This window comes from Camelus dromedarius, chromosome 27 (genome assembly GCF_036321535.1).
Source record: "Camelus dromedarius isolate mCamDro1 chromosome 27, mCamDro1.pat, whole genome shotgun sequence".
NCBI classification, from domain to species: domain Eukaryota; kingdom Metazoa; phylum Chordata; class Mammalia; order Artiodactyla; family Camelidae; genus Camelus; species Camelus dromedarius.
Genome location: NC_087462.1, coordinates 3,189,982 through 3,217,881, shown reverse-complemented (window position 1 = coordinate 3,217,881; position 27,900 = coordinate 3,189,982). Strand labels below are relative to the sequence as shown.

The following is a 27,900-nucleotide window of genomic DNA, read 5'->3' as shown; positions in this document are numbered from 1 at the left end:
CATCCTACTTTCTCTTTCTATGAATTTGACTCCTCTAGGGACCTCCTGCGAGTGGAATTATATAGTATTTGATCTTCCATATCTGGCTTTTCTCACTGAGCTTAATGTTTTCAAGGTTCATTCACGTTGTTGCATGCCAGAATTTCCTTCCTTTTAAAGGCTGAGTAATATTCCACCATGTGGGTAGACCACATTTTATTTACCCATTCATCCAAGGATGGATCACTAAGTTGTTTTCAAAAAATATTTTAATAAATGTATTTCAACATAAGGGACTTCCTTACAACCTCCTGTATTGGGTTTTATGCATCTAACAGATGGTACTTAGGCAAGAGGTTTGGGGCCTTCTCCAGACTGAGGAAGGGACCTGGTCAAAGGCAGTATGACTTTTTTCTTTTTTTTAAACGGTGGTTCTAGGGACTAAACCCAGGACCTCATGCATGCGGGGCACGCACTCTACTACTGAGCTATACCCTCCCACTAAAGGCATTATAATTTTTGTGGGCCCCTTCCTCCATTTAAAAAAAAGGGGCCGGAGGAGGATATAGCTTAAATGGTAGAGCACACATGTAGGAGGTCCTGCTTAGCTTGCAGAAGGTCCTGGGTTCAATCCTCAGTACCTCCTCTAAAAATAAATAAATAAACCTAATCCACCCCCTCCAAAAACTCCCCTAGATTATACTTTACAACCCCTGGATTATATTTATTTTTATTTATTTAATATATATTATTTTTTTCTTTCTGATTTTGAAAGAAATGAAACAATTTCCTGGACCCCTAAAAGCATGATGGCCTCGGAGTACCGAGGCTTAACTATGCCCAGTGGTCCAGGATCCCTAAAATGTTAGGACCCCTGTGAATTTTATATATATATATATATATATATATTTGATCCCTTTTAATTTTAAAACGTCGTGTTTGCAACTTTAAGATATGCCATCTTGCCCTCGTCCAACCATATGGGCGTCCCCAAATCCCTCTCTGATTCCGGCCCCTGCCCCCCCCCGCCGCTTCCCCCCCCCCCCCGCAATTAGCCCATCCCCTCTGTTCGATTTCCTGGAAAAATTAGTTAATTACTAATCGAGATGAACTAATTTGAAAATAGTGGTTCTTTCTCACTAGACTGTGGGCCCCTGAGGGCAGGGCTTCGTCCCTCTTGAGCCCCGTCGTGGTCCCCAGCGCCCGGGCGCACCGGAGGTGACCAGACGCGCCCGATGTGGCAGCGGGCAGAGGGAGGGAAGGCGCCTCGGGGCGCCTCGGGGACTTTCCCGCCCCGCTGGGAAAGCGTGATCTCACCTCCTTCCTCCCGCCCCGCCGGACGCGGAAGGGGCGGGCGGAGGGCGCGCGCCTGGGCTGAGCGGCGCGCCCTCGGCGCTCGGCATCCGCGGGCACCGCCGCCGGGCCGTCTGGCCGCCAGCCCCAGCCCCGCGGACTCGAGCGGCGCGGCCGGCCGCTCCTGGGATCCCTGGCAGGTGAGGAAGGGGCGAGGGCCGGCTCGCGAGGGGGACTGCAGGGGCCGCGGGACTGCAGGGGACCCGGCGCCCGCCGCCCGTCACCAGGGTTCAAGGCCAGCCGTCCCCACTTGGAGCTTCTGGCTCCTCGCGCCGCGTGTTCATTGCCCCCCTCAACGCTCCAGTCCCCCTTCCCGGCCCAAGTCCTCGCACCCCCACCCCTCTTCCCCAACACCCCGGATTACCCTCCTCCCCAACACCTCGGATTACTCCGCAACACACTTTTCCTCTTCCAAGTTTCTGATTTCCCCAAACTGGGCGTTCTCTCTGCCCCAGCCCCTGATCCTCCTGCCCCGCTGTTGATGACCACCCCATTACTCCACCCCACAAACCCTCCAGGGTCCCGAATCTGACTTTTTCCAGGGTCTTCCGGGACCCGCCTCCCACTGTGGGAGCACGCTTGCCTCCCCATCCTTCAGCTGAAATGGGTCGCCGGGAATCTTCGGCGCCCCCAACTCCCCATCCCTTCCCCTGGGGGGAGGGGTTGGTTGGTACCCATCCAGGTCCGCCGGGTACTGGCCTTTGGTGTCACTCACAGCCCAGGTGGCCCCAGGCCTTCTTTATGACCTCTCTCTGCGGCTGAGGCAGGGGTTTGGGGGAGGGGGTACCACAGCGTGACCCAACCTGAAGTGTGGGTTCCAGAGTTTGGGAGAGGGCGGCTGGGTACCACAGCCTTCAGAACCTGCTTGGGCCTCTGCGTCCTCCTCCCAATAAGGGCCATTTATTCATTCTTCAATAGACATTTATGGAGCACCTGCTGTGTGCCAGGAGACACTGTTCAGTATGCTGGGCACACAGTAGGGCCAAATAGTGTCCTCATGGAGCCACCATGAGCAAAAAGTGTGACTGGTCACAGCAGTGTGCGCGGAATGCAGAGGGCAGAGATCCGATACCTTCCCCGTTGGCCAGGCTTCAGGTTTCCTCAGACCCAGATGTGGGAAGGGGGCTGCACATAGTAGGTGCTCAGTGAGTAAAGGCATGAGGCCCTGCAGCCGGGCTGCCTGGTGGTTTAAATTCCTGCCCCTTAACTTTCTACCTGTGTGATCCCAGGCAAGTCACTCTACCTCTCTGTGTCTCCCTTTCCCAATGATAAACAGACAGTCAGTCAAAATAGCCTTAACTCGTAGTATTGTTCTTTATACAGTGCTGGGTACACAGCAGGGGCTCAGTAAACGCTTACTGAATAAGTGCCCCTGAAGTCTCCTCCACGCTTTTCAGAGACAAGCTTTGCTATACACTTTGGGTTCTGTGTCTCATTGTTCCATTTCTTAATTCGCCAAAAGGAGTGGATTGTGCCCCTATTATGTGCCAGTCCTGGTGGGAGCAGATGACACTGTCTTGTTGGGGAGGGAAGATTCAAGCAAGAAACATTTATTGGACACCTACTGTGTGCCAGGCACTATTCTGTGCACTCAATGATTTATTCAACCAGTCAGTATTTATCTATAAGGTATACTTATTTATTTATGTAAGTACACCTACTGTGTGCCGGCCCCCAGTGATACAGCTGTGAACAAGGCAGGCGAACATCCCTGTTTTAGTGGTGCTGCCTCTGGTAGGAAGCAATGCGGAGTCAACAAAGTAGATAGGTAAAATCGATCATGTCGGGTGGCGGGAAGTTGAAAGGAGAAAAGTAAAGCAGGGTGATGGGGGGATGGGCTTCAGTTTTCAGCAGGGTGGCCAAGGTTGACCTTGGTGAGGAGGTGACATTTGAGCAGAGATCTGAAGGAGGCAAGGGAGCAGCAGTGTGGGTCTCTGGGGAAGGGTATTCTAGACTGAGGGAACAGCCAGTGCAAAGGCCCTGAGGCCAGCTCAAGCATGGTGTGTTTAAGGAACAGTGTGGCTGGATCAGAGGGAGCGAGAGGGAGAGAGTGGGAGTAGATGAGGGCAGGGAGGGGATGGGGGTGCTTCAGGGAGGACTTGATTAGAAGACTCATCCTAAAACAATTCTTGATTTCTCCCCTTGACCCCAAACCAGCTCCTCTTACATCCTCCGCATCTCTTGCATTCAGGCCAAATGCCCAGGAATCCTTCTTGCCTCCTCCTGTTCCCCTCCTATGTCTCCAAACTATCCACACATCCAGCCACTGGGTCTCCCTCCTGGAGGCCACTACCTGGTCTGGCCCTGGTCCTGGTCACCTCCACCCGGCTCCCCTCACCCCCTCCACTACCCTCACCATTCCCCATACAGTGTGCCCTCCCTGTAGCAGCCGGAGGGCTTTTGTGAGCACCTGAGTCATGTCCCCTCCCAGCTCTGCCCTCAGCTTCCAGGGCTCCTTCCTCCCTGCCACCCACAAGGCCCTGCGTGACCCGTCCCTGCCCTCCCCTCCTCCCTCTCTCCCCCTCACTCACTCTGCTTCAGACACACAGGCCTCCTGGCTGTTCCTCAAACACACCAGTCATGGTCCTGCCCCAGGGCCTTTGCATGTGCTGTGCCCTCCACCTGAAACTCCCTTCCCCCAGATCTGCACCTGAGTCTGCTTCCTCACTTCCTTCAGGTCTCGGCTTCAGTGTCATTTCCTCCCAGAGGCCTCCCTTGATCTCCAGTCCTCAGGAGTCTTTCCCCCAGTCCTCGCCTCCCTCCCCCACCATGGCTCATTTCCTTGCTGGCTTTTTCCATTCTCTGCAAGGAATTCTTTTGTCATTTATCCCTGATCTCCCCCAACCAGACTGTGAGCTCCGAGAGGGCAGGGGTCTGCAGCAGCACTTAGGACAGCTCTTGGCACATAGTAGGTGCTCAAGAAACATTCACTCTGTGCAGGAAGAGACTACCCTAGAGTGTGGGCAGGGCCGTGCGAGAACAGGAGAGGAGGCGTGGGCATGTTCCAGGCGAAAAAGAGGAAGAGAAAAAAAGTCAGCTGGTATTTATTGATGATCCTTATGCTTTATTACACTGTTACACTGAGTTCTCACTCATGGCGACCACCACTTTCCTGCTGGTTTTACACGTGAGGAGACTGAGGCTGAGAAACAGACCCCACAAGCTGGCAGGTGGCGGAGCGGGTCCCCCACAGCTGTGGGTGCTCCCCGCCCCATCCCTGGCGCGCAGGGTCAGGTTCGGAGTGGACTTTGTCCTGGCGGCCTTAGAAGGTGGGGCAGGATTTCCAGAAGGTTAGGGTGGCTGCTGGGCAGGGCAGATTGAGTGGACAGGGGAAGCGCCAGGGAAGGGGGGCAGAGCTGGTGTGGTCACTAAGTCAGGGCTCAGGCCTCTAGCAGGTTGTGGACAAGAAACACTGTGTGACTTTATGATTTATTTTTATTTTGGGGGGGCTAGGTAGTTTGGTTTCTTTCTTTCTTAGTGAAGGTGCTGGGGATTGAACCCAGGACCATATGCATGCTCAGCAGGCACTCTACCACTGAGCTATACCTGTGACTGCAGATAATTTGCCAGGAGTGCAGGCAGGGGCGGTCTTGCCTCACTGATCCTGAGTCTGGCTGGTTCTGTCTGCTCTCCACAAGCCCAGCCCTGAGCTCTGCCGCAGGGGACTCCATCTCAGGTGTCTGCTGGGGGCAGGCGATGGCCAGGCACTGCTCTGTAACATTTCACCGTGGATTCCTGGAGCTCACTGCAGCTCCGGCAGCCCTCACACGGAGGGCTTATCTTGTACCCGTCCCATAGAGGAGGAGACTGAGGCACCAACGTGCATGTGGCCTGTCCCAGGTCACAGCCTGGAAGCGGTAAAGCTGAGATTTGAACCCCAAGGGCATATACTCCCACCGACTGCTCTCTCCTGCCTTGGAGGTGACTCATCTCAAGTGGACACCCCGTCAAGGGGGCAGCCTCTGGCCCTCAGGCAAGGGCCGTTGCTACTCTGTTCTAGCTGACTGTCTGCATTTGGAATCCCAGAGTTTCACACAGTCTCCTCTGTTCAACGTTGGCAGCTAATTCAGATTTGCTTCCCCCATTGCTGCCAGTGGCATAGTCAGGAGTTTGTGAACTTCTTTTCCTTTTAACATTTTGTTGACCTGAATTTTATTTTATAACCTGAATTCTGAGAGGGACCCAGATCCTACGTACGAGCTTGAATTTTCAGAGTGAACACTTTGTGAAACAGAACGTGATGTTTAGCCCCACTCATGCCCCTTCCTTCATACTTTGTCAGTTAAAAATTGGAGGGTACATATCAACCTGTGTTTGATTTTTTTTCTTTTTAAGTTGCTACACAGCCAGCTGTCCCCAGGAGCCATCTGCAGGTGGGAAGAACAGTCCCTCTGGAGGGAGATGGCTACTATTTCAAGTGGTTATCTTGCTAATTTCAAAACGTTTGGCTGACTTGTGGTCCCACCTGAATAGAAAATCGTCGTCATTTTTACCCCATGTTGTAGCCTCCAGCGAGCTCACATCAGAGACAGGAGAAACTATACGCTTTGCCTTTCTCTTACTGCTCCCTCCTGTCTGCATGATGGCAGCGTCTTCCAGGAGTACTCAGGCCATGAGCTCACTTCCCGAGGGTTAGCTCAATGAAAACTAGATTAGGCTGTCTCTCCGGCCACAGAACCAGGTCCATGTAAGCTGGAATCCCGGGCGATACACTTTGGAGACCACAGGCTCACTGGGACCTAGAGGACCTAGAGCCAGGCTGCCTGAGTTCCAGTCCAGCTGTGCCCCTTACATCCTTTTTTTCATGCTAATTCTTCGAGATCTGGTATGTATTTTTTTCAGATCTCAATTCAGACATCACACTTTTAACGGTTTAAATGGAATCTGATCCTACCAAAACAAAGTTGGGTTTAACTGGGGCTGGGTGGTGGTGAATACTTTACATTGCTCCAGCTTTTCCATTTTAATTAATTAAAAATGAATGAAATTTACAGTTTACTTTCTCCTCAGTAGCTGTAGCCACATTTCCAGTGCTTAGTGGCCACGCGGAGCTGGTGGCCAGGGCAAAGTCCCGCAGGCTGCGGGCTCAAACTTCAAAAGTGTGTTGTCTCCCAGCGCTGGAGGCTGGAAGTCCATGGTCAAGTCCACGGCAGAGCTGGTGCCCTCTGGGGCCTCTCTCCTTGGTGTGTGGACAGCCATCTTCTCCCCGTGTCCTCACATGGTCCCCTCTGTGTGTGTCTATGTCCTGATCTCCTCTTCTTACAAGGACACCAGTCATGTTGGATCAGGGTCCTGCTCATGACAGCATTTTAATGACCTCTGTAAAGACCCCGTCCCCAAATACAGCCACATCCTGAGGTCCTGGAGGTTAGGGCTTCAACATCTGAATGTAGGAGGGGACCCAGTTCAACCAGTAACAGTCAGTTATGCCCTGTAATAACTATATGGGCTAGAGAGACAGGCATTTGGTCTTAGGGTTACAAACATTGGTGCCATAGGGCTGTCCTGCCCATCGCTAGCTGTGCAATCTAGGTCAAGTTTGCCCCGCTAGGGAACGGGGGAAAAAAATCATATGCCTGTTTCGTAGCCTAGGTGTTGGCAACTTTTTTCTGGGAAGGACCAGAGAGTGAACATTTTCAGTTTTATGGGCTGCACGGGCTCTGTGGCAGCCACTCAGCTCTGCCGTTGCAGCCTGAAAGCAGCCACGGACCACTGCACGTGAGCGAGCGCGCCTGTGTTCCCGGAAAACTTTATTTGCTAAGGCTGCCCATGGGCTATCCTCGTGACCCCTGTCCTACCAGTTGTGCAGAGTGTCATGGGGCAGATTTAACTGGAAATCTGAAGGAGGGTAGGTTGTGAGCCATAGGGATACTTGAGGGAAACAGTGTTCCAGGCAGTGGGAGTAGCCAGTGCAAAGGCCCTGAGGCAGGACTGTGCCTGGCAAGTTTGAAGAACAGTGAGAAGGCCAGTGTGGCAGTTAAGAGATATATAATATACAGTTTGTATACCCACTGGACTGTCATCTCCAAGAGGGAAGAACATTCTGATCTAGTCTTCTCTCTGTCGTATGTTCATTGGTACCTAAGACATGGCAGGTGCTGGAAAATTACTTCTTGAATGAATGAATGAATGAAATGTGTGTATCCCTTCCTCCTCCTCACACACTTCTTTATTATTTGCAATGAATATGTTTAGAGTTTTTACTCTGTGGGTGGTACATTGGCTCGCTTTTTTTGTTTTGTTTTGTGTTAAGCTCACAAGGTCTCTTTAAAATTTGAATCAATTGCTAACTTGGCACAACTGAGCAGATTCCTGAAAATTTGCATTTCTGGCTTCACTTGAAAAATTAGCAGATGTGATCCCACTGAGCCTGCTCTTCTTGGAAACATGCATGAGTCAAGGCCACTGTATTTGGACAGGTCAGGGTGGCTCTAGGTTTTCAGGTAAAGCTCAAGTCCCCATCCCTGGCCCACAAGGCCTTGCATGACCTGCCCTTGTCCCTTCCCTGTCCTCCCCTCCTCTCTCTCTCCCCCTCAGTCTACTCCAGACGGACCTCCCTGATGTGCCTGCAACATGCCATGCACAGTCCTTCCCCAGAGCCTTTGCACAGGCTGTTCCCGCTGCCTGGATCTCTCTTCCCTCTAATGTTCTCAGGGGTCACTCTCTCCCTACGTTTATGTCCCGCTGAAATCTCTTCTCATCGAGGCCTTCCTAAATCACACTGTTTAAAACTGCAAACACACACGCCCAATTATTGGTGTTCATGACCCTCCTTCCTTCCTTGTTTTCCCTGGGGCATTTGTACCATGATATCCCTACTGTGACGTGCTGTGAATTTCACCCCTGTATTCGTTGATTGTCTCCCACAGTAGGGAGTCAGCTCCATTTGGGGTCTCTGCCCATTCCTCCTCTCGATCAGGATTTCAACATGTCAGGCTGCTTCCATTTTCGAAACAGCCAGACAGCCGTCTGCCTTCTTTCATTCTTCCTCTGCCAGCACCGCCTCTCTCCGCCACTTCTGGGCCACTTCAACTCTGCCCTACTCTGCTCAGTCACGTCCCCCTCACGCCTCCACCCTCTGACGTCGACTCTCCCAGACTCTCCCTGTTCTGCGTCTCACCTTCCTGGATTCAGTGACCTTGGCCCTAAGCCACATGACATCTGCTCAAAATGCATTTTTTAAAAAATGCTGAGTCATTGACAAACGATGGCTGTGATTTAGCAGCAGAGGGGGTTAATCGATGAGTCAGCTCTTGATTTAGACCAGGGTCCCCCAACGTCAGCATTTAGCAACATTTAGGGCTGGATCATTCTCTTGGGAGGGGCTGTCCTGGGCACTGTGGGGTGTCCAGAAGCATCCTGGTCCCCACCCCCTGGATTCCAGGAGCATCTTTCCCTGCATTCATGACAACCAGAAATGTCCCCAGACGTCGCCAAGTGTTCCCTGGGGGGATAGAGTTGTCCCCAGCGGAGAAGCCTTGTTCTAGGCTCTGGGGTGTCACTGTGGGCACCAGTGTGGAACAGGTGGTAGGACTCAGCCCTGTTTAGCTGAGGGACAGAGAAAATGTTCTCGGCCCCCTGGAATGGAAGTAAGGTGATGCTTTCTCCAGGTCTGAACATTACGTACCTTGAGCACCTGGGGACTTAAGTTTGGGGTTTGGGACACTCTCCCTGGTGTCTTTGTTCTGTGCCCTTGGGAAAGACCTTTCTGTGCCTGTTTTTTTTTTTTTTTTAAATGGCAATACTGGGGACTGAACCCAGGACCTTGTGCATGCTAAGCACGTGCTCTACCACTGAGCTGTACCCCAGCCCCTCCCTCTGCCTGTTTTCTTTTCAACAATATTGGAAGGATATGAGTGTTGACCTCATTCATTCTTTGATTCATTCTTTCAACAAGGATTTGTCAAGTACCTGCTCTGGTTCTGTGAACCCATGGTGCATGGGAGAGAGGCAGCCTGCACCCTCTGATGCCCATGGTGGTGGGAGGCAGACAGAAACTGCAAAACGTTTAACACACAGGAAAATTCACCCAGTGGCCAGTCTGTTGTGGGGAGAACAGGGTGATGTGGGAGAGACAAACTGGGATGGAGAACTGGGTGGTCGTGGAGGGCTCCCTAAGGTGGTGCCATCGTACCTGGGGGCTGAGGAGGAGCTTAAGGTCATCCAGGCAAAGGTCTGGGGATAAGGTGCTCCATGCAGAGGGAACAGCACCTGCAAAGAACCCAGGTGGGAATCAGCTTGGCATTTTCCAAGAAATGGAGAGAAGAGGAAGTAGCCTGCAAAACTTGGCAGCAGGGTTAGGCATAGAGCCAGCCCTCAGTCATGGTTAGCTCATCACATTAGTAATGCTACCTGTATCAGTCAGCTATTGCTGCATGACAAATTACCCCAGAACTTTGTGGCTTCTAAGCAACAGACATTTATTATCTTACAGTTTCTGAACACCAGGAATCTGGGGGCAGATGAGCTGAGTGGTCTTGGCTTAGGGTCTCTCATGAGATCGCAGTCAGGTTGTCTCATAAGAAGGCTCAACTGGGGCTGGAGTCCCAGATGGCACCCCCATGTGGCCGGTGGTGGGAAGCCTCAATTCCTCCCCACCTGGATCTCTCCAGAGGGCCTCTCACAACATGGTGTACTCCCCCCCAGAGTGACAGAGTGGCCAAGAAGGAAGCCGGTGTCTTTATTTTATAAACTTATGTCACAAGTGACACCCCACCACTCCTGCCATATACTGTCAATCCCAAAGATCAACTCGGGCAGCGGTGAAGGACCTCCCACGGCTGTGAATGCTAGGGTCGCTGGGGCCATCTAGGAGGCTGATTCTTCCTGAGAGAACATGCATTGAGTGCCTGCTTGGCTTCCTGACATCAGGCTCAGAACTTCCATACATTAGTGCAACTCAGTTCCCTGAAACAATCCCATAAATGGGCTACTTATCATCCTAATAGGCAGTGAAGTCGTGTAACACATATCCTCTGGAGCCGGACTGCTTGGGTTCAGATCCCAGCTCTGTCACTCACTGGCTGTGTGACTGTGGGCAAGTGACTTCACCTCTCTGACTCCCCTTCTTCCTCTGTGAATGGGGGAAATAGTAGTGGCTACCTGCTGGGTGAAACCAGACAGGGGTCAGCTGCTGTCCTCTTGCAGAGGAGGAAACGGAGGTTGGGGGAGGTGAGACGTCTTGCCCAAGGTCACCTTGATAGGTCTGGTGGGTTTTAAAGGCATGTTGTGGGGGAGGGGTCTGGGCTGCCTCCCAGAGCCCCCTTTCTGCTGATAACTTTGTCCTTCCTGCTTCACAGGTCTGCTCTGCAGCCCCCAAGGGACCTGGTACCGTGAGCACGTAGGGACGCCAGGCGTGCAGTGCGGGAGGTGTCGGCGCAGAACATGCCTCCATCACCCACTGTTTCTCCTGCCGGAGGCCACACCCACCTGTGCCCATGGCCAGCACGGGTCCTTCGCTCTCTGGCGCCTTCGACATTCTAGGCGCAGCAGGCCAGGACAAGCTCCTGTATCTTAAGCACAAGCTGAAAACTCTGCGGCCAGGCTGCCGCGGGGCAGACCTCCTGCATGCCATGGTGCTTCTGAAGCTAGGCCAGGAGACTGAGGCCAGGATCTCCCTGGAGGCCCTGAAGGCCGACGCAGTGGCCCAGCTGGTGGCCCGCCAGTGGGATGGTGTGGACATCACCAAAGCCCCAGAGGAGCCCCCAGACACGTCCTGGGCTGTTGCCCGGATGTACCACCACCTCGCCGAGGAGCAGCTGTGTCCGGCCCCTATGCGGGAGGAGGCCTACCTGGCAGCCCTCCGAGCTTTCAGCGCCAGGGACGACCACCGCCTGGGGGAGCTCCAGGAAGAAGCCCGGGACCGGTGCGGGTGGGACGTCCTTAGGGACCTGGGGAGCGTCCAGGCTCTCCGCGCTGATGTGGGCTGCCTCCTGCGGTCCTCAGCGTCGTCCTCCGGGACCCGCAGCAATCCACAGCCCATTGAGGATCTTTCAGGCTGGAGCCGAGGGCATTCCCTGAGATCCACCGGCAGCCCGGCCTCCCTGGCCAGCAACTTGGAAATTAGCCAGTCGCCCACCATGGCCCTCCTCAGTTTGCACCACGGCCCACATGGGCCCAGCAAGCTGTGTGATGAGCCTCAGCCCAGCCTGGTGCCCAAGCCTGCCCCTGTGGGCTGCCAGGAGCCCGAGGAGATGAGCTGGCCTCCATCAGTGGAGGCTGCCAGCTCCCCAGTGCGGCCAAACAGCCCGGCCCCCAGGCTTCCCGAGGTGGCTGAAGACGCATGCCCTGCCAGCCTGCACGACTCCCCTGAAGCTCCGGAAACCAGCACCCACTACCCAGTGGAGTGCACGGAAGAGCTCGAAGCCCAAGCCCCCACATCTCTCCCCTCGCCCTCCAGAAGCGACCCTATCACAGACCAGACGCCACTCCAGCTTCCAGAAGACACCACTTACCCCACGGCCCAGCCATGCCCACCAACTCCACCTGCCCCCAAAGCCTCCCCTCCCTTTCCTTCCTCATCGACCCCTCCTTCGGCTCACGAGACCGTCTCGAGCCCAGGTCCCCCTCCTCCCGAGCTGGAGTCGTTGGAGCAGAAGTTCTATAACTTTGTGGTGCTGCACGCAGGCGCGGACGAGCACATCGCGCTCCGCGTGCGTGAGAGGCTGGAGGCCCTGGGCGTGCAGGACGGGGCCACCTTCTGCGAGGACTTCCAGGTGCCCGGGCGTGGAGAGCTACGCTGCCTGCAGGATGCCTTAGACCACTCAGCCTTTACCATCCTGCTGCTCACCCCCAACTTCGACTGCCGCCTGAGCCAGCACCAGGCGAACCAGTCTCTGATGAGCAGCCTCACGCGGCACGGGTGGCAGGACTGCGTGATCCCCTTCCTGCCCCTGGAGAGCTCCCTGGCCCAGCTCAGCCCCAGCACGTCCAGCCTGCTCTCCGGCCTGGTGTGGCTGGATGAGCGCTCCCAGATCTTCTCCAGGAAGGTGGCCAACACCTTCAAGCCCCAGAAGCTGCGGGCCCGCAAGGCCAAGTGGAAGAAGGAACAGGATGTCCGGGCCCTGAGGGAGCAGAGCCAACACCTGGAGGGTGAGCGGCAGCAGGCCTCAGTGTGGAGTGCTGCGTACTCATCCTATGTCCATAGCTACCTGTCCTACCAGATGCAGATGGAGAAGCTCCAGGTAGCTTTCAGGAACTACATGCCGTTTGGGACTCAGCTGCCCTCTGGGGCTCAGGTGCCCTTTGGTGGACAGGGACCCCTGGGAGTCCCACCACCCTTTCCCACCTGGCCTGGCCATCAGCCGCCGCCCCTGCCTCCGTGGCTGTCAGGCACTCCTCCACCAGCCTTCCCGCAACCCCCAGCCTTCTTACAGCCCCCAGCTTTCCCCCAGCCCCCGGCCTTCTCACAGTCCTCAGGTTGCCCCCAGCCTCCAGCCTTCCCGCCGCCCCCGGACTTCCCACAGGCTTCCCCTGTGCACCCTCAGAGCCCTGGGCTGCAACCTCTCATCATCCACCATGCACAAATGGTACAACTAGGGCTCAATAACCACATGTGGAACCAGAGAGGGACCCAGGCACCTGAGGACACGACACCGGAAACGGAGTGACCAAGTGACTGGGCCTGATGCCCTCGGCCATGTTCCCTCCCCACCCCCCTCTCCAGGGGAGGGCACTGGAACACGGGGTCATCTACTTTAAGGTTACTGCCGGGGAGACCTTCTGATCTCAGGAAATAGTGCAAAACGGGCCCCTTGACTTTCTGGCCCTTGAGATGGCCAGAATTGGATGTGGGTTTACAAGTTGTCTTTCTCTCTCTCTGGTTGGTGGTGATGGGGAACGGGCTGAGGTGTATTGGTTCTGTGTTTTAACTGTAATAAATATTTATTGAATGCCTCAACAGCACCGTTGTCCTCTGGGAGGCCTCTGCCCTGCCATTCGTCAAGATAAAAAACGTGGCTATTATTGCCAAAAAAAAGGGAACAGGAAGGGAGAAGCCAGTCTTCCATTGAACGGCATAAGCCAGAGTTGTGCACATTTGCTCTTGTTTCATTGGTCAGGATATAGTCACGTGGTCCATCTCTGGCTGCAAGGGAAGCTGGGAAATGTAGTCTTCTAATGGGACATGTGCTTTGCCAAAAGTGTTGGTTCTAATGCCAGAGAAGGTGGAGAGAAAAGACACTGGGGGTACATTTTAGCTGATTCTTCTGCAGTCCTTTTTTTTGGGGGGGTGTGTATCTGCCTTGATGCTCCTACCAAGGCTGGGCTCAGATTGCACTGCGTGATCTTGAGCAAGTGCCTTCACTTCTCTGAGACTCTGCTTTCTCATCTGAGAAATGGGTTTATGATGTCATTGTTTCAAGGTGGCTGGCAGATCATGTGTGTTAGCACTGAAATACCAGGCAGTGTAAGCGCTCATTAAGTGCGGACCCAGCATGAAGGGGATTCATCTTTCTTGGGGTCACAGGCCTTTTGAGAATAAGAATAAAATTAATATTTGTTGAGCACTCACCATCTATCGATTCTGGAGATTTTAAATATCTAAATGTATTTTAATCTTCAAAAATGACCCCCTAAGTAGAAGCTTCTATTGTTGGTCTCATTTTACTGATGGGAAAAATTGAGGCCGGAAGAGGTGAATTCTGGTCCCCAAACTCGCCCAGATCGGAAATGAGATTACAATTAAGTAGCCAGATTTCCAAGGGAGAGGGTGAAGGCGGGCCCAGGAAGGCCATATTTGGACCAAGGGAGCCAGGAAGCTGCAGGCCTCCTCCCACCCAATAGTATGTGATTTGAACATTGACTTGCCATGGCCTTCCCTCCACCACCAGCCACCCCACAGGGCGGGCCGAGTGTGAGTCACCCGGGCCGACATGCATCGCTTGCTGTCTCAGTTGCTGACTCAGGTTTTGTCAGGGCTCCGCTCTGGGCCTCCCCGCCGTGAAGTGAAACCTGGGGAAATAAGGTTCCCTGTTGGGGTGCAGTGGAGTGGGGAGGGGTGGGGTTGTAGAAGCATGATTTCAGATCACTGAGGCTTGAGTCAGCTGCCACTCACCGGACAGTGGCGGGGAACAGGCCATTTGTTCAGCTGACCAACATTTATTGAGCTCCTACTGTGTGCCAGGATTGTCCCAGGTATGGGTGCAGTAGGGGTTCTAAGACAGATACAACCTATTCCCCTGCTCTCTTTTCAATCAGAGGCAGAGGCAGAGGGAAAGGAACCGCGAACAAGTCATCAAATGAAGAAGCATGATAAGTGAATCCTTTTGACAAACAAGTAGTGAGCACCTACTGTATGCGCCTATATGCTGTGCGCTGGGCCCACAGACCTAGTCCCTGTCCTCATGGAGCTCGCTGGGCAGTGAGTGGAGAGCATGTGGATTCCTCCATCCATTTAGCCAACCAACACATTTATTGAGCTCCTACTGTGTACAGGCCCTGGGGATACAGGGATGACCTAGTGCTCACCTCTTCAGGTGACCCGAGACAACCCCATTCTGGCTTCTCAGGGCTCATGGTCCAATGCCAGAGACAGTTACAAGGCCATCAGGCCTGTAATGAAGTGTATAGGGGCTGAGGAGGCCCAAAGAGGAACCTTGACCAGCCTGGGGGGATTAAGAGAGTCTTCTGGAAAGAGGAAGTAAGCTGACACCTGAGGCCTAAGTCGGAATGAGCCATCAGTAGGGGTAAGTGTCCCTGGGGATGGTCACAGCATGGGCAAAGGCCTGGAAGGGAGACCACGTAGGACAGGGCACTTCAGACAGGCTACCATTCCCTGGCGTTGGGGCTCAGACACAATTTCAGCTGCCCCAGCGCCCCCTGGTGGCTGCCACCAGCTGGGAGGCCAGCCTGGCTCACGTGGCCCTGTGGGCCTAGGGTGTTTCCTGGGGAAGTCCCATGTCCCCTCTAGGCCAAACAGCTGTAAAGAAAAATAGGGGGAAATTTTTTGAAAAATTAAAAATCTGAAACTTGAATAAATAACAAATGGTTTCTTTACAGAGGTCAGTAGCTCTGTCCTTGCTTAGAATGATGTCTTTCTGACATGTTTAGAACTTTTACAAATGTTCTCTGGCTCTCAAGGCCCAGAGAGGGTAGTGCTTTGTCCAGCGTCACACAGCACATGCACGGCTGCAGCTTGGGCTGGGTAGGAGTCCAGGGTTACCATGATCCAGACCCTGGCCAGGCGGGGCCTTCTCAGAAACCTGGAAGTCCAGTGGACAGAGAAGGAGGAAGTTTCTGCAGGCTGCCCAGCGGCACCTCCTGACTCTTCTGCCTACGCAAATAAAGGGCCTTCTGGAAGGGGGGGTCAGCTCGGAGAGGGGCCAGGGTGGGGTTTTCCTGCAGGGCTTGCTCCAGGGTTTACAAAGTCCTCTGGAACACGCACCCTCTCAACCCCGTCTAATTATCTCATCAGACCTCCTTCCCCCGAGCCTGCAGAAACTACCCTGGTCAAGGTCATTGGTACCTTTGACTTGTTAAGTCCAGTGGTCACTTTTTTGTCCTCCTCCCCCTCCTCCTAAAAACGCTGTCCTCACAAGTTCCCCAGGTCCCATACGCCCCCACCCTCCCTCCTACCTTTCCTGGACCCCTTGCGCCTCTCTCCTCCTCCAACCCTGCTCCTTCCCTGCGGCCTCGTCCACTCTCGGGGCTCCAACCTGGTCTATGCCCCGATGATACCCACAGTCCTGTCTCCAGCCCGGGCCTCCCCTGAGCTCCAGGCGTGGGGTCCAGCTGCCCCTCGATGTCTCTGCGTGGAGCAGGGGCTTACGGGGGTCACACACTCCACGCTGCCACGCTGTGTCTGACCATCTCCCCAAACCTGCTCCTCCCACGTCTCATCCTGGCTGATGGAAGCTCCGTCCTTGCAGTTGCTCAGCTAGAACCTGGGAGTCACCCTCCACTGATCTGTCAGCCACTCCTCCTGCTTCTGCTTTCAAAAATCCGTCCAGAATCCACCTACTTCTCTCCCCTCTTCTGCCCCCACCTGGACCAGCAAGGTCACTTGCTCCCTGACTCAGACTCCCACCCTTGCCCCCAACCACGGACTGTCCTCCCCGCACCCGAGTCAGGCCCCACCCCTCTTCTGTCCACAGCCCTCCAGGGCTCCCACTTCCCATTAGGGTAAAAGCCTAAGTTCTCCCCACTGCCCACAAGGCCCTGCCCCATCCCCTCCTTACCCTCCCTTCCTCCCTCCCTCTCCCTCGCTCACTCTGCTTCCTTACAGGCCTCCTTGCTGTCCTTCCAACGTACCAGGCACAGTCCTGCCCCAGGGCCTTTGCATGTGCTGTGCACACTGCCTGGTGTGTCTTTCCTCCAGATTCCTCCATAGCTCCCTTCCTCCCCTCCTCCGGATCTTTGCTCAAACGTCAGTCTCTCAATGGAGGCTTATCTGAACACCCCATTTAAAATTCATTTACAATCGCACCAAGCTCCCTGATTCTGCTCTATTTTTCCATAACACTTAGCACTTTTGGATAAATATAAATCACTTATTCATTGCACTCATTGTTATTGGCCTTCTTTTTGAGGATGCAAGTTCTGTCTGACTTCATGGCTGGATCCTATGCCTGGCACACAGTAGGCGCTCAGTAAATGAACAAGCATACCTTGATATTCTGCTTCACTTTATTGTGCTTCAGAGATACTGCACAATTTTACAAATTGAAGGTTGTTGCAACTCTGTGTCGAGCAAGTCTATCAGCGCCATTTTTCCAACATTTGCTCGCTTCGTGTTTCTGTGCCACCTTTTGGTAATTCTCACAATACTTCAGACTTTTTCATTATGATTCTGTTTGTTATGATCATCTGAGATCAGTGATCTTTGATGTTATTATTGTACTTGTTTGGGGCACCATATAAGACAGTGAACTTAACTAATAAATGTGTGTGTGTTCTGACGGCCCCACCAACTGGCCGTTCCTCTCTGGTCTCCCTACTCCCTGAGACACAACAACATTGAAATTAGGCCAATTAGTAACCTTACAATGGCCTCTAAGTGTTCGAGTGAAGGGAGGAGTCACACGTCTCTCACTTTAAATTAAAAGCTAGATGCCATTTAGCCCACCCGTGATTCCTGGGAACAGGTCAGAACGTCAACAGTAGCAGGACTTGGGAAGAAGTTGACTTCAAAGCCCCAGATGCCTTGAGGGGCTCAGGACTTCAGTCTTGCACTGCAGATGCGGTGGAAACAGCAAAAGACCTAGAATTCAAAATGGAGCCTGAAGATGTGACTGAAGTGCTATAATCTCAGGGTGAAGCTCTCAGGGAGGGGGTGTGTTTCCTGGACACATAGAATCTATTCCTGGTGAAGGTGCTGCCGAGATGGTTGAAATGACAACCAAGGATTTAGGATGTGACGTAAACTTAGTGGATAAAGCAGCGGCAGGGTTTGAGGGGACGGACTCCAATTTCAAAAGAAGTTCTCCTGTGGGTGAAATGCTATCAAACATCGTTGTCCACTACACAGAAATCGTTCCTGAAAGGAAGAGTCAACGGATGCACCAAATTCCTCTGCTGTCTAAGTTTAAGAAATTGCCGCAGCTGCCCAGACCTTCAGCGACCACTGTAACCAAGCAGGAGCCCCTGGGCCAGAGCCCACCCCCCTATCCTCTGCTGAAGCTCCGCCCTGAAGCACCCGGAGAACAGTCTCTCATGCAGATTACTTGAGTTTTTCAGGTGCTAAACCCCAACACCAAATGGGAGAAATGAACTAGTTAATAATTATGAGCCCCCAGACCTTCCTGGTGCCTAAGGATTGATCACCATCAACCAATCTGAACTGTGCACAGCTGATCGCCAACGCTGGGACACCACTCCCTCCACTAGCCTTTAAAAATGCTCAGCTGAAACTCTTCAGGGAGTTCGTGGTTTCTTGGGCACGAGCTAATGTTCTCCTTGCTTGGCTCAGCAATGAACCATTCTCCACTTCAAACTCCAACATTTCAGCGTTTTTTGGCTTCACTGTGCATCAGGCACACACACTTGCATTCGGTGACAGCAGCATCCTGATGGGTCAGCGGCCACCAGCATCGAGGTAGGAGCCTCCACCAGCAGAAGGATTAGGGCTCACTGAAGGCTCAGATGAAGATTAGCATCTTTCAGCAAGAAAGTATCTTTATATGAAGGTAAGGGCATTTTCAAAAGACTTAATGCTATTGCACTCTGAATAGACTCTGGTATAGTGTAAACGTAACTTACCTACACTGGGAAACAAAAAAAGGGGGTATCTTTCCATTTTTTAAAATCATCTTTAATTTCAGGGAACACGTTTTCGTGTGCGTGTGTGTGCTTTTTTTCATTAGTTTTTCTTGGGGGGGGGTAGTTTTGTTTATTTGTTTTTAGAGGAGGCTGGATTGAACTCAGGACCTTGTGCATGCTAAACATGCACTCTACCACTTGAGCTACAATGCTGCCCCCTAGGGGACACATTGCTGATTAAAGCAGACCGTGTTTCTGACCCCACAGGGCTCACAGATCAGTTGGGGAGACATGACACTAAGTGGTTACTGCCGAGGTCGTCCTGGGTGTGATGGGGGACGGTGCTGAAGGAGGGGAGATTGGCTGTGGGTGGCTTCCTAGAAGGGATCACTCCAGGGAGGAAGAATACTCCAGGTGGGGGGCACAGCCCAGCAAAAGACTGCGTGGTGGGAGGGAGCATGGCGCCTTGGAAGGGTGAGGAGAAGCCAGTGTGGTCCACCTCGGTACAGGACCTGTGTTACGGGTCCTGGAGAGAAAGAATGCTTGCTTTATTTGGGAGGATCCAGAAGATGCTGTGATGAGCACTCCCTGCCACCAGGGGGCGCTGTCGGACAACGGTTCCAGCCCCTCCCCTTGACAGGGCTGAGGAGGGTCTCCTTATTAAGAGAGCCCAGAGGGGCAGGACCCCCAGAGAGTGCCAAGTTCCGGGCCTTGCCAAAGGCAACCCTCCCTGCTGCTTACAAACTCTGTAAATAATATCAGCAGCGGTATAAACATCCCTATTAACTGGGTATTTGGAAATTGTCCTGTCTAATGCTGTTGGGGACAAGAGCCCAGAGAGGGCGGACACCTGCCTTTGGTCACACAGCAAGTCCTACCCCTGCCTGGCTTACACAGTGTTTCCTCCCAACCTGAAATGCCCCTGGGTGGGGATCTTTTATTTTTAACCTGGTCAGTGGACACCACCTTTTTATAGCCCTGGGAGGCGCCCAGGGTTTCCAATTTCCAAGGGAAGTTTTGAAAAAATTGTTCTCTTCCCAAGGAAAGGAACTGCCTGACCTCTTGGGGGGTCTGGCACAATCTCTGTCTTCCCTGAGACTCCCTGGGGTCCCTCAGACCCCTCATGGGTGCTGTGTCCATCCCCACCCCTTGCTGGGTTCCCCTCCATCCTTCGAGGCCATCATGCTCTCTGGGGGCTCCCTGCTGCTTCCTAAACTTTCTTACCTGTCTGCTGTGCTCAGCATCTTTGCTGGACATCTGCCCTCTCATTTACTTAGTTTCTTTTCTACTCCTTGAGTCCTTGAAAGAAAAGTACTAAACAGGTTTTATTTTATTTATTTTTGGGGCAGGGAGGGTAAGTTTACTTATGATTATTTTTTTACTTAACAGAGGTACTGGGAATAGAACCCATGACCTCATGCATGCAAGCATGCACTCTTCTGCTGAGCTACACCCTCCCCCGCAAACAGGTTTTAAAAACAACTCCTTTTTCCTTTCTCCTGGAATTAGATAGTGGTGATGGTTGCACAACCTTGAGATGATACTAAAAGCCACTGAACTGGTAAAATTTACCTCAGTAAAAGACTGGGAAAAAAAAATACAAACTTGCCTTTACTTTTAAACTTGGGTCATTTTCAGTATTAACACCTGTGAACTCAGATGTTGGGAGCAGGGAGCCTAGCGATGCTTTGTTCCGTGAGACACATTCCAATAAATCCGTGGGTAAACTAATTTGATCGTCCATGTGATGCTGGTAGGCAGCTGTTACCATTGACCCCATTTTACATATGAGGAAACTGAGGCTCAGGGAGGGGAAGTGATGTTCCCAAGGTCACATGGCCTGTGTCCTAAACCACCACTCCACGCTGCCCCCCCCCCCCCCCGTGATTATGCGCCTTCTCTGAGTGAGGAAACTGGAATAAATTAGGATTGATTGCATGCAAGGTGGTGGCCCCAGGGGCAAATCCAGAACCCCACCCTTAACGCCCACCAGCACATGCATTTCACCCAATTTTATTCAACTTTTTAAAGAACCAGCTTTTGGTTTCATTGTTGTTGTTGTTGTTTTTTTAATCATTTATCTGTGTTATTTGATTGATTTCCACTCTTTATTCTTTGGGTTTAATTTGTGCTGAGTTTTCTAGCTTCCTAAGGTGAAAATTTAGATCAGGCATTGGCATACATTTTCTGTAAAGGGTTAACAGTAAATATTTCAGGCTTTGGGGGCCAGATGGTCTCTGTTCCATCTGCTCCATTCTGCCCCTGCAGCATGAAAGCTGCCACATGGATGATGTAAGCACAGGAGTGTGGCTTTGTCAGTAACACTTCGTTTACAAAAATGAGGCTGGATTTGGCCTATGGGCCATAGTTTGCAGATCCTGTTTCTCCTGTCAGCTAGTGCAAGCATTTAAAGCTATGCATTGCCCTCTAAGCCCTGCTTTAGCTGCACTGCATACATTTTCATATGTCGTATTGTATGTTTAGTTCCAAGTATTTTCTAGTTTCCTTTGTGACTTCTTTGACTGAAGCTGGGTCACTCACCTCTGTAACCTGCCAGCCCAGAGTTCTTTCTGAGTTTAAGACCCTTTAGATTTCAATGTTAAGCCACTTCAGCAACTAAAGGCCTACCCACCCTGGGACTGAGTCTTCCTTTAGTCAACACATCCTGATTGAGCTCCTACTACATGCCAGGCATTTTCCTGGGTACCAGGTGAATGAGGCAGCTACAGTGGGACTCCCATTAGGCCCTAGAGTCACAAATTCTGCTACATTTTCCTCCAGCCCATTAAACAGCCCCATTATCCATCCCTTACTGGCTCTGGCCCAAAACCAAAGCGTCCATCTTAGGCTCCTCTCCTTCCCCAAACCAATTCATCAAGTCTTGCCAGCCCTATTCCAAAGTAGATCTGAAACCTGTCCACTTCTCTCTGTCCCACGACCTCACTCCAATCCGTTCTTCCAGTTGTAGCCAGAGTGATCTCAAGGCTTAAAGCAGGTCATGTCCCTCCTGGGCAAGAAACTCTGTCTTGGCCATCTGTCACCCTAAGGATAAAACCCAAATGGCTCTCCAGGGTCTAAAGACCCTGCACCATCTCCCCGTGTCCCCCAGCTTCTCCTGCACTTCCCTCGCTCTGATCCGGTCACACAGGCCTCTGGTGGCTTAATGAATGACTGCGAGTCAGGACCTCTTCCAGGGGCTGGGGACACAGCAAGAAGCGAGCTTGTGTGTTTAACACTCTCCAGAACGGACACAGTAAGCTGGCAAGCAACAAAAGGCAACGCAGGGGTTAAGATTATGAGGGCTAAGAAGGAAGTACACAGGGGGATGTGGTGGAGGCTGTCTGGGGCTGCACTTTTGATGATGATCTGGGAGGGCTTCATGGAGGGGGTGACACCAGCTCTAGTCCATTGCTTAATGGGCTTTTAATAGAAGGGGGAGAGGGTTGCACTGGGGGATCTCAAATGTCCCGTTCAATGCTGAGGGTCACTGTCTCTTCTGCAACCTACAAGAAACACAGGTGCTGGGGGCAGGGGAGGGCACACTTCTCCGCTTGCAGGAGGAGCAGTGCTGCTGGCATGTGGGCTGGGTCTTGCCTAACACATGTTGTGGCAACCACTGGGTGGAACCACCCTTTGTCCAGTCCTGACTGAATCTCCTGAAGTATCCACACCCCCGTCCAATCTTTCTTCAGGGACAGAGTCAGTGCCCTGCAGCACCGGCCAAATGGCACCATCTGAGGGGCTGGTCATCTCGCCTTTCTGGCCTGTGACGTGACTCCCTGAGCGGTGCTATCTTTAACCTCAGGCCGGGACGCTCTGCTCCCTGTAAACACTGCTCAGGTGACAGCCCTGGAATCCCTGGGGGGCGGTGGGCTCTATGTGTGGCAAAGCCATCAGGGGCTGCTCCCTGTGTCCCCGGTTACTGCCCCAGGTTGTTAGATGGGGACTGGAATTCCTGGAGGCAAGAAGGATTCACTGACTCACTCAATATATGGGTCACTCAGTGGGGACCAACACAGACCCTCCCCAAGCTCCAGAAGGCCTCAGAAAGGCATTAACCAAGTAGACAAGCCAATGAGCAGAACTTTAGGCCCTGATGTCAGTTCTGTGGAGGCAGGAAGTGGGGCGGGAAGTGACAGTGAGTGGGGTGGTGGCTTCCACCGGTGGGGCGGGCTACACTGTGACACCCTTGACCTTGACTCTCAGCCTTGACCCCAGTGCTTCCCAGCTGGGCAGGCTTGGGCAAACCCCTCCCCGAATCTCCGTCTGCTCCTGTCGGCAAGCTGGGCCATCATACTGGCTGTGTGGCCTTGGGCAGGCCACTTGACCTCTCTGAGCTTGTCTGGTCACTGGTAACTTGCAGGTCATCACTGGCCCAGGTTGAGCTCAATCAGCACAACCCACTCCTGGGCTCCTGTGACTGGTCCAGTCTGGGGGACACCAGGACTGTGGCTGGCACAAGGCACTGAGCTGGCGGCACATTGGGACCCTGGAGGAACCAAGTCATTTATTAAGTTTTTTTGAGCTGCTGGGTCAATCCCCTCTGGAAAGCTGTCTGAGCTTTGTTTCGAGATGGCTCTCCTGCAAGGGTCTCAGGCTAAAACCACGATTCTCAGGGGTGAGCTTGTGAAGAAAGCATTTGGCCCAGATTGGTCTCCCTCTTCGGGCGAGTCTCAGAGACTAAAATCTCAAGAGCCTCATTTCCATCTGCAAGATGGGAGCGGTGACACTCAGCACGCAGGGCGGCTGTGAGCAGCAGCGGGGCGGCCCGCTGAGGCCCACGGAACGCTGCCCGCCACACCGTCGGGCTCGGTAAATGCTGACCATGGATGCGTCTCCCGAGAGGCTGCCAAGAGCGCCTGCTGATCCAGATTCCACTCCTTCAGGGCGATGACCCTGTACTCACACTGTAGCTGAGTGCGTGTTAGCTCTGAAGCGCTGTTGGGCCCCCAATGAAACCAGGAGTCGGAGAACCCGCCACCCAATTCACTACTGGAAGCGAAAGGTCCCCACGGCCCAGCCCTCCCCACTGCCATGGAGGGTAAGGATGCAGGAGGTGACCAACCTCAGGTGTACCTGGCTCGCCTCAGGGGGCCTGAACCCTGCCTGCTGGACAGTGGGCCCGTGGCAGATACTCAGTGACCAGCTACTGGGGCGGTGCCTTGAGGGAGGAGGTGGGCCGTGCAACTGTGGAGGAAACCGGAATTTCACCAGCAAGACGGCAGGACAACGGGGAGGGGTGGGGTGGGGCAGGGCGGGCTTTCCTCCCAAGCCTGAAGTGGCCCCAGAAGGCACACCAAACGCACGGACAGACTGCTTGGGCCAGAGGGTGCTTGGGCTCCAGCAGGGGGTTGGGGAAGCAGGGCTGAGTTAGGGGCCTTCCTGTTTTTCATCCTTCCAAGCCTGTCCTGAAGGTCCAGCCATCCTCATCTCTATGGTGACCCTCCTGCAAAGCAGGGGTGGTTTTGACTGTCAGTGGTTTTAATATTTTCCCCCCAGCAATATTTTCCTAAGGAAATGTAACACAAAGCCCTGGGATGTAAACAGAAACTCCGTGGGGGGCTGGGGTCATCTGTGCGGACCTTTCACACTCAGAGGCACCCTCTCCCCCACCCACCCGACACAGGACTGCCAGGCGGCTCTCTTCCAATGTCTTTTTTTTTTTTTAATGGAGGCGCTGGGGATTGAACCCAGGACCTCGCACACCTACCACCCATGTTGTCTTTTTAACGACGATGTTTAACATCAGCATGGAGACTCAAATCAACAGCCTCATTTCTTTATTCCGGGCTTTTGAGGGGGCAGGATGGCGTTTCCCGCCTTGCCGGAAAGCAAAACCTGGTCTGGTAAATAAAGAACGTCCTAACTAACACTGCAAATCCAAACGAGACCTAGCTCCCTTAGGGGGGCGGGACCGCTGTGGCTTCTGAAGGTTTCCATGGTGACGCCCTGGGGAGGGCGACCCCTCCCCCGAGCTGTGGGGGCAGCTCTGCAGAGGACTAGAACTCTCTGCTGCTCCTGCCGGGCTTGGTGGAGGGAGAGTGGCTCCTGAGGTTGTCCCACCTAGGCCGGCAACCGGTTCTCCACACCCACTGTCTCATCTAGCTGACACACTGGGGTGACAGTGAACTTGGCATTTGCTCAGGGACCCCTAGATGCAGGCCTTCAAGCAGTGACAAACTGGCTACAGACATTCGGGATGCCAGCTGCCTATCCTGGGCCCCTGGACACGGTCTGGGAGGCGGAAGCGGCCTGCGGTTGGCTTTAACTCGGAAACTGGGAAAACCAAACCCTAAGCCGACCCGCTAGCTCTTGCTGGGTGGGAGGCCCAGCTCCTTCGGGGTCTGGTCTGCTCCTCGTTAGGAAAAATACTTCTTTTCTAGTAAGAACTAGAAGTCGGGCGGCCCACGGAAAAGGCAAAGGAGTGACGTTTTCAGAAAGGTCCAGGCACCCTTGGACTGGGGACCGATACCTGGGACGGCACCTCCCGCATCAAATTCTTCACACGGTGAGGCTCACTCCTGCCCGCCGTGGCCAGCTCAGGCACGACAAAACCCTCGCTGGGTGCAATCAACTTATCGTGTTTGACAAACCAAAATCTTAAAAAGAAAAAAAGAAAGAAAGAAAAAAAGGTAAATGGCAGCAAACCCCAGGACTCCTGTATCGCACCTGTAACCTGCCCACTTGGTAAAGAAACAGAACAGCAAACCACAAACGCTACGCAAAGGGCAGGCCGCACCGGGCAGAGGGCCCTACCCACAGGCAAGGTGGTGGGGGGCGCAGGAAGAAGCCAGAGCTGGTCTCCCACTTTCTGCCCCAGAGCCCCCATTCCTAACACTGCATCCGGGGGCTGTGTCGACCCGGCCGCTAAAGGGGCTGAGGACCGACCCGACTCTCGGCTCCTTCTTGTGTTTCTGGTAGGGAAGGAAGGCAGGCGATGGCTTCAAGCCCTCTGCCTCCGGGTCGGAAGGCAGAATCCTCAGAAACCTAGGCAGACGGGACGTGTGGGAGGCTGAGCATCGTCTCCCAGTTAAGGATGGGCGCGAGGGCTCTTGGAGAAAGCTCTCCGAGCGCGTGATCCTGGAAGCTTCTAGCACCAACAGCTCGCTAATTCCTCTCCCGTCCCTGCAGAAGTGAAGGGCCGCGGAGGCGGGAGAGCCCTTCTCCCGTTTCGCGCACCGGAAGTGCTCAGTCGAGGACGCGGTGAGCTCCGCCCGTCCCGGCTTCTCCTCTCGGAACTGGTCAGTGCAGCTCGATGAAAGCCTCCAGCTCCTCGGGGATGAAGCCCTTGTAGGGGATCTTGTTCTTGTCCAGGGCGCGGGCTGCAAGGCACTGCAGGGTGACGTAGTTGAAGGGCTGCAGGGTGCTCCTGGCCAGCAGCTTCTCGTCCAGCAGCTCGTAGGCCGTCTTCTTGAAGGCGTTGGTGGCGTCCATGTGGGCCCCCGCTTCAATCAGGGCGTTCATGATCGCTGGGCAGTTGTTCTGCGCCGCGATGTGCAGCGGGGTGTTGTTGTCAAAGTCCCGGCTGTCAGGGTCCGCCCCGCAGTCGAGCAGCACCTTGACCACCTGGAGGGAGGGGAATCGGCCCACCGGGTAGCGGCCCACGTTCGTGGTCTCCGCGTCCACGGCCATATGTAGAGGAGTGAAGCCGTTCTTGCCGCGGGGGGCGCACTTGAGCAGCCGGTAGACCGTCTGGTGCTTCAGGTGCTCCTGGTCGGGTGTGCACTCGACTTTCTCCAGCAGGTAGAGGAGGTGGAGGATGATGGCTAGGGCCTTGGTGAACTGGGCCGAGTCCCCGGGCTCCTTGGGCAGCTGCAGGGCCCGTTCCACCTCCCGGACCCCCTTGCACAGCACCCCCATGAGGTCTGTGAAGCCGATCTGCGTGCCCAGGCTGCCCTTGGCAGAGCGGTCCTGGAGCACATAGGAGAAGAGTTCGGCAAAGGAGAGGAAGCTGCTGGCAGTCATGGGGCTCAGAGGCTCCAGGTTGTTCTGCTGCATGTCCAGGGCGTACTTCCACAAGCGGATGCAGCGCTCGAAATTGCCGGAGTCGGCGTACACAGCGCCACGATAACGGATATAGTAGGAAGTGTCTGGGTGAGAGGGACCCAGGATACGTTCTCGGATCAACAGGGCCTGCATGCGCATCTCATCCGGGTCGGTGATGAGCGCCTCCAATTCCTCGGCAGTGTTCACCTCCCTGGAATAGTCATAGGCCAGAACCAGCTGCGGGGGCTCGGGTTTAGGCAGATACTCGCCCCCCTGGTGACGCAGCTCCATGGCCCGTCTCCAGTGTTTCAGGGCCCCAAGCAGATCCCGCTTCTTATCTACGTAAGTGGCTCCCAGCAATTCCAAGGCTTCCACGGCAGCTTCCCGGCTGGTGGGGCAGCAGCTCTCGTAAGATTCACCGCTCGGTGGTTCCTCCGGGGAGGAGCTGGAGCAGCGGGCCCCCTGGGGCTGCACGCACGTTGGGCTGGCGGAGGGGCCTTCTCCCGACAGCTCTGGCCGCGTCTCCTCCCCGGCAGGCTGCTCCTGGATGAGGTACTCCACGATGTTGGTGTGGCCCGTCACGCTGGCCGCCAGCAGCGGGGTCATGCCGTAGCCGTCACGTTCCATGCGGGCGTTGCACCCGAGCAGTAGCTGCAGGATCTCCAGGCTGCCAGACTCCGCGCAGTCGTGCAGGGCTGTGTTGCCCTTGGCGCTGCGCCGGTTCACCTGGGCGCCCTGCTCCAGCAGGTAGCGGGCGATCTCGCGGTGGCCCTTGTAACAGGAGATCATCAGGCACGTGTGCCCGTGCCGGTTGGCCACCTCCAGGTCCGCCTGGTGCTCGCCCACCAAGTAGCGCACCACCTCCAGGTGCCCGTCGAAGCAGGCGGCGCGCAGGGGCGTCGAGTTGGTACGCGTGGTGCGGTTCACCGAGGCCCCGCGGCGCAGCAGGCTCCGCACCACGTCCAGGTGGCCGGCGGCTGAGGCGGCCCATAGCGGCGGCGCGCCCTCGATGGTCTCGCCATCGAAGTGCACCGAGCCGCCCGCCTCCACGCTCGCGCCGCACCGATCCACCAGGTACTCAACCACGTCCAAGTGGCCGTAACGGGCGGCGATGAGCAGCGGCGTCCCCCCGCTGGCTACCTCGCCGGTCAGCTCGTCTAGCTCCTCCCGGCTCCGGCCGCTGAGCAGCTTCTGAAGCAGCTGCAGCTTGCCGTCGCGGGCGGCGTTGTACACGGCGGTGTGGAGGTCCATGGTCTGGGCCTCCACCAGGCCATGGGCCGGCCGCTGGGGGACGGGGAGACGGCGGACTAGAGCCCGGAGGCGCAGGCTGCAACCTTCACCGTCTCCCCCGCCGCCATCTTAGGGGCTTCTCGGCGGAACAAAATG

General features: G+C 54.4%; 2 protein-coding genes across 2 annotated transcripts; one reads left to right on the top strand and one right to left on the bottom strand.

Annotated features, from left to right (window-relative positions):
- The first annotated feature begins 1,348 nt into the window (after window positions 1-1,348).
- On the top strand, window positions 1,349-13,233 carry TICAM1 (TIR domain containing adaptor molecule 1). The gene is made up of 2 exons (XM_031437009.2): window positions 1,349-1,472; window positions 10,632-13,233. Exon 2 carries the CDS (start codon window positions 10,770-10,772, stop codon window positions 12,939-12,941), a length of 2,172 nt encoding a protein of 723 aa, XP_031292869.2. The 5' UTR covers window positions 1,349-1,472; window positions 10,632-10,769; the 3' UTR covers window positions 12,942-13,233.
- Window positions 13,234-24,291: 11,058 nt separating this feature from the next.
- On the bottom strand, window positions 24,292-27,900 carry FEM1A (fem-1 homolog A). Its single transcript, XM_010983324.3, has one exon. It carries the CDS (start codon window positions 27,763-27,765, stop codon window positions 25,771-25,773), a length of 1,995 nt encoding a protein of 664 aa, XP_010981626.1. The 5' UTR covers window positions 27,766-27,900; the 3' UTR covers window positions 24,292-25,770.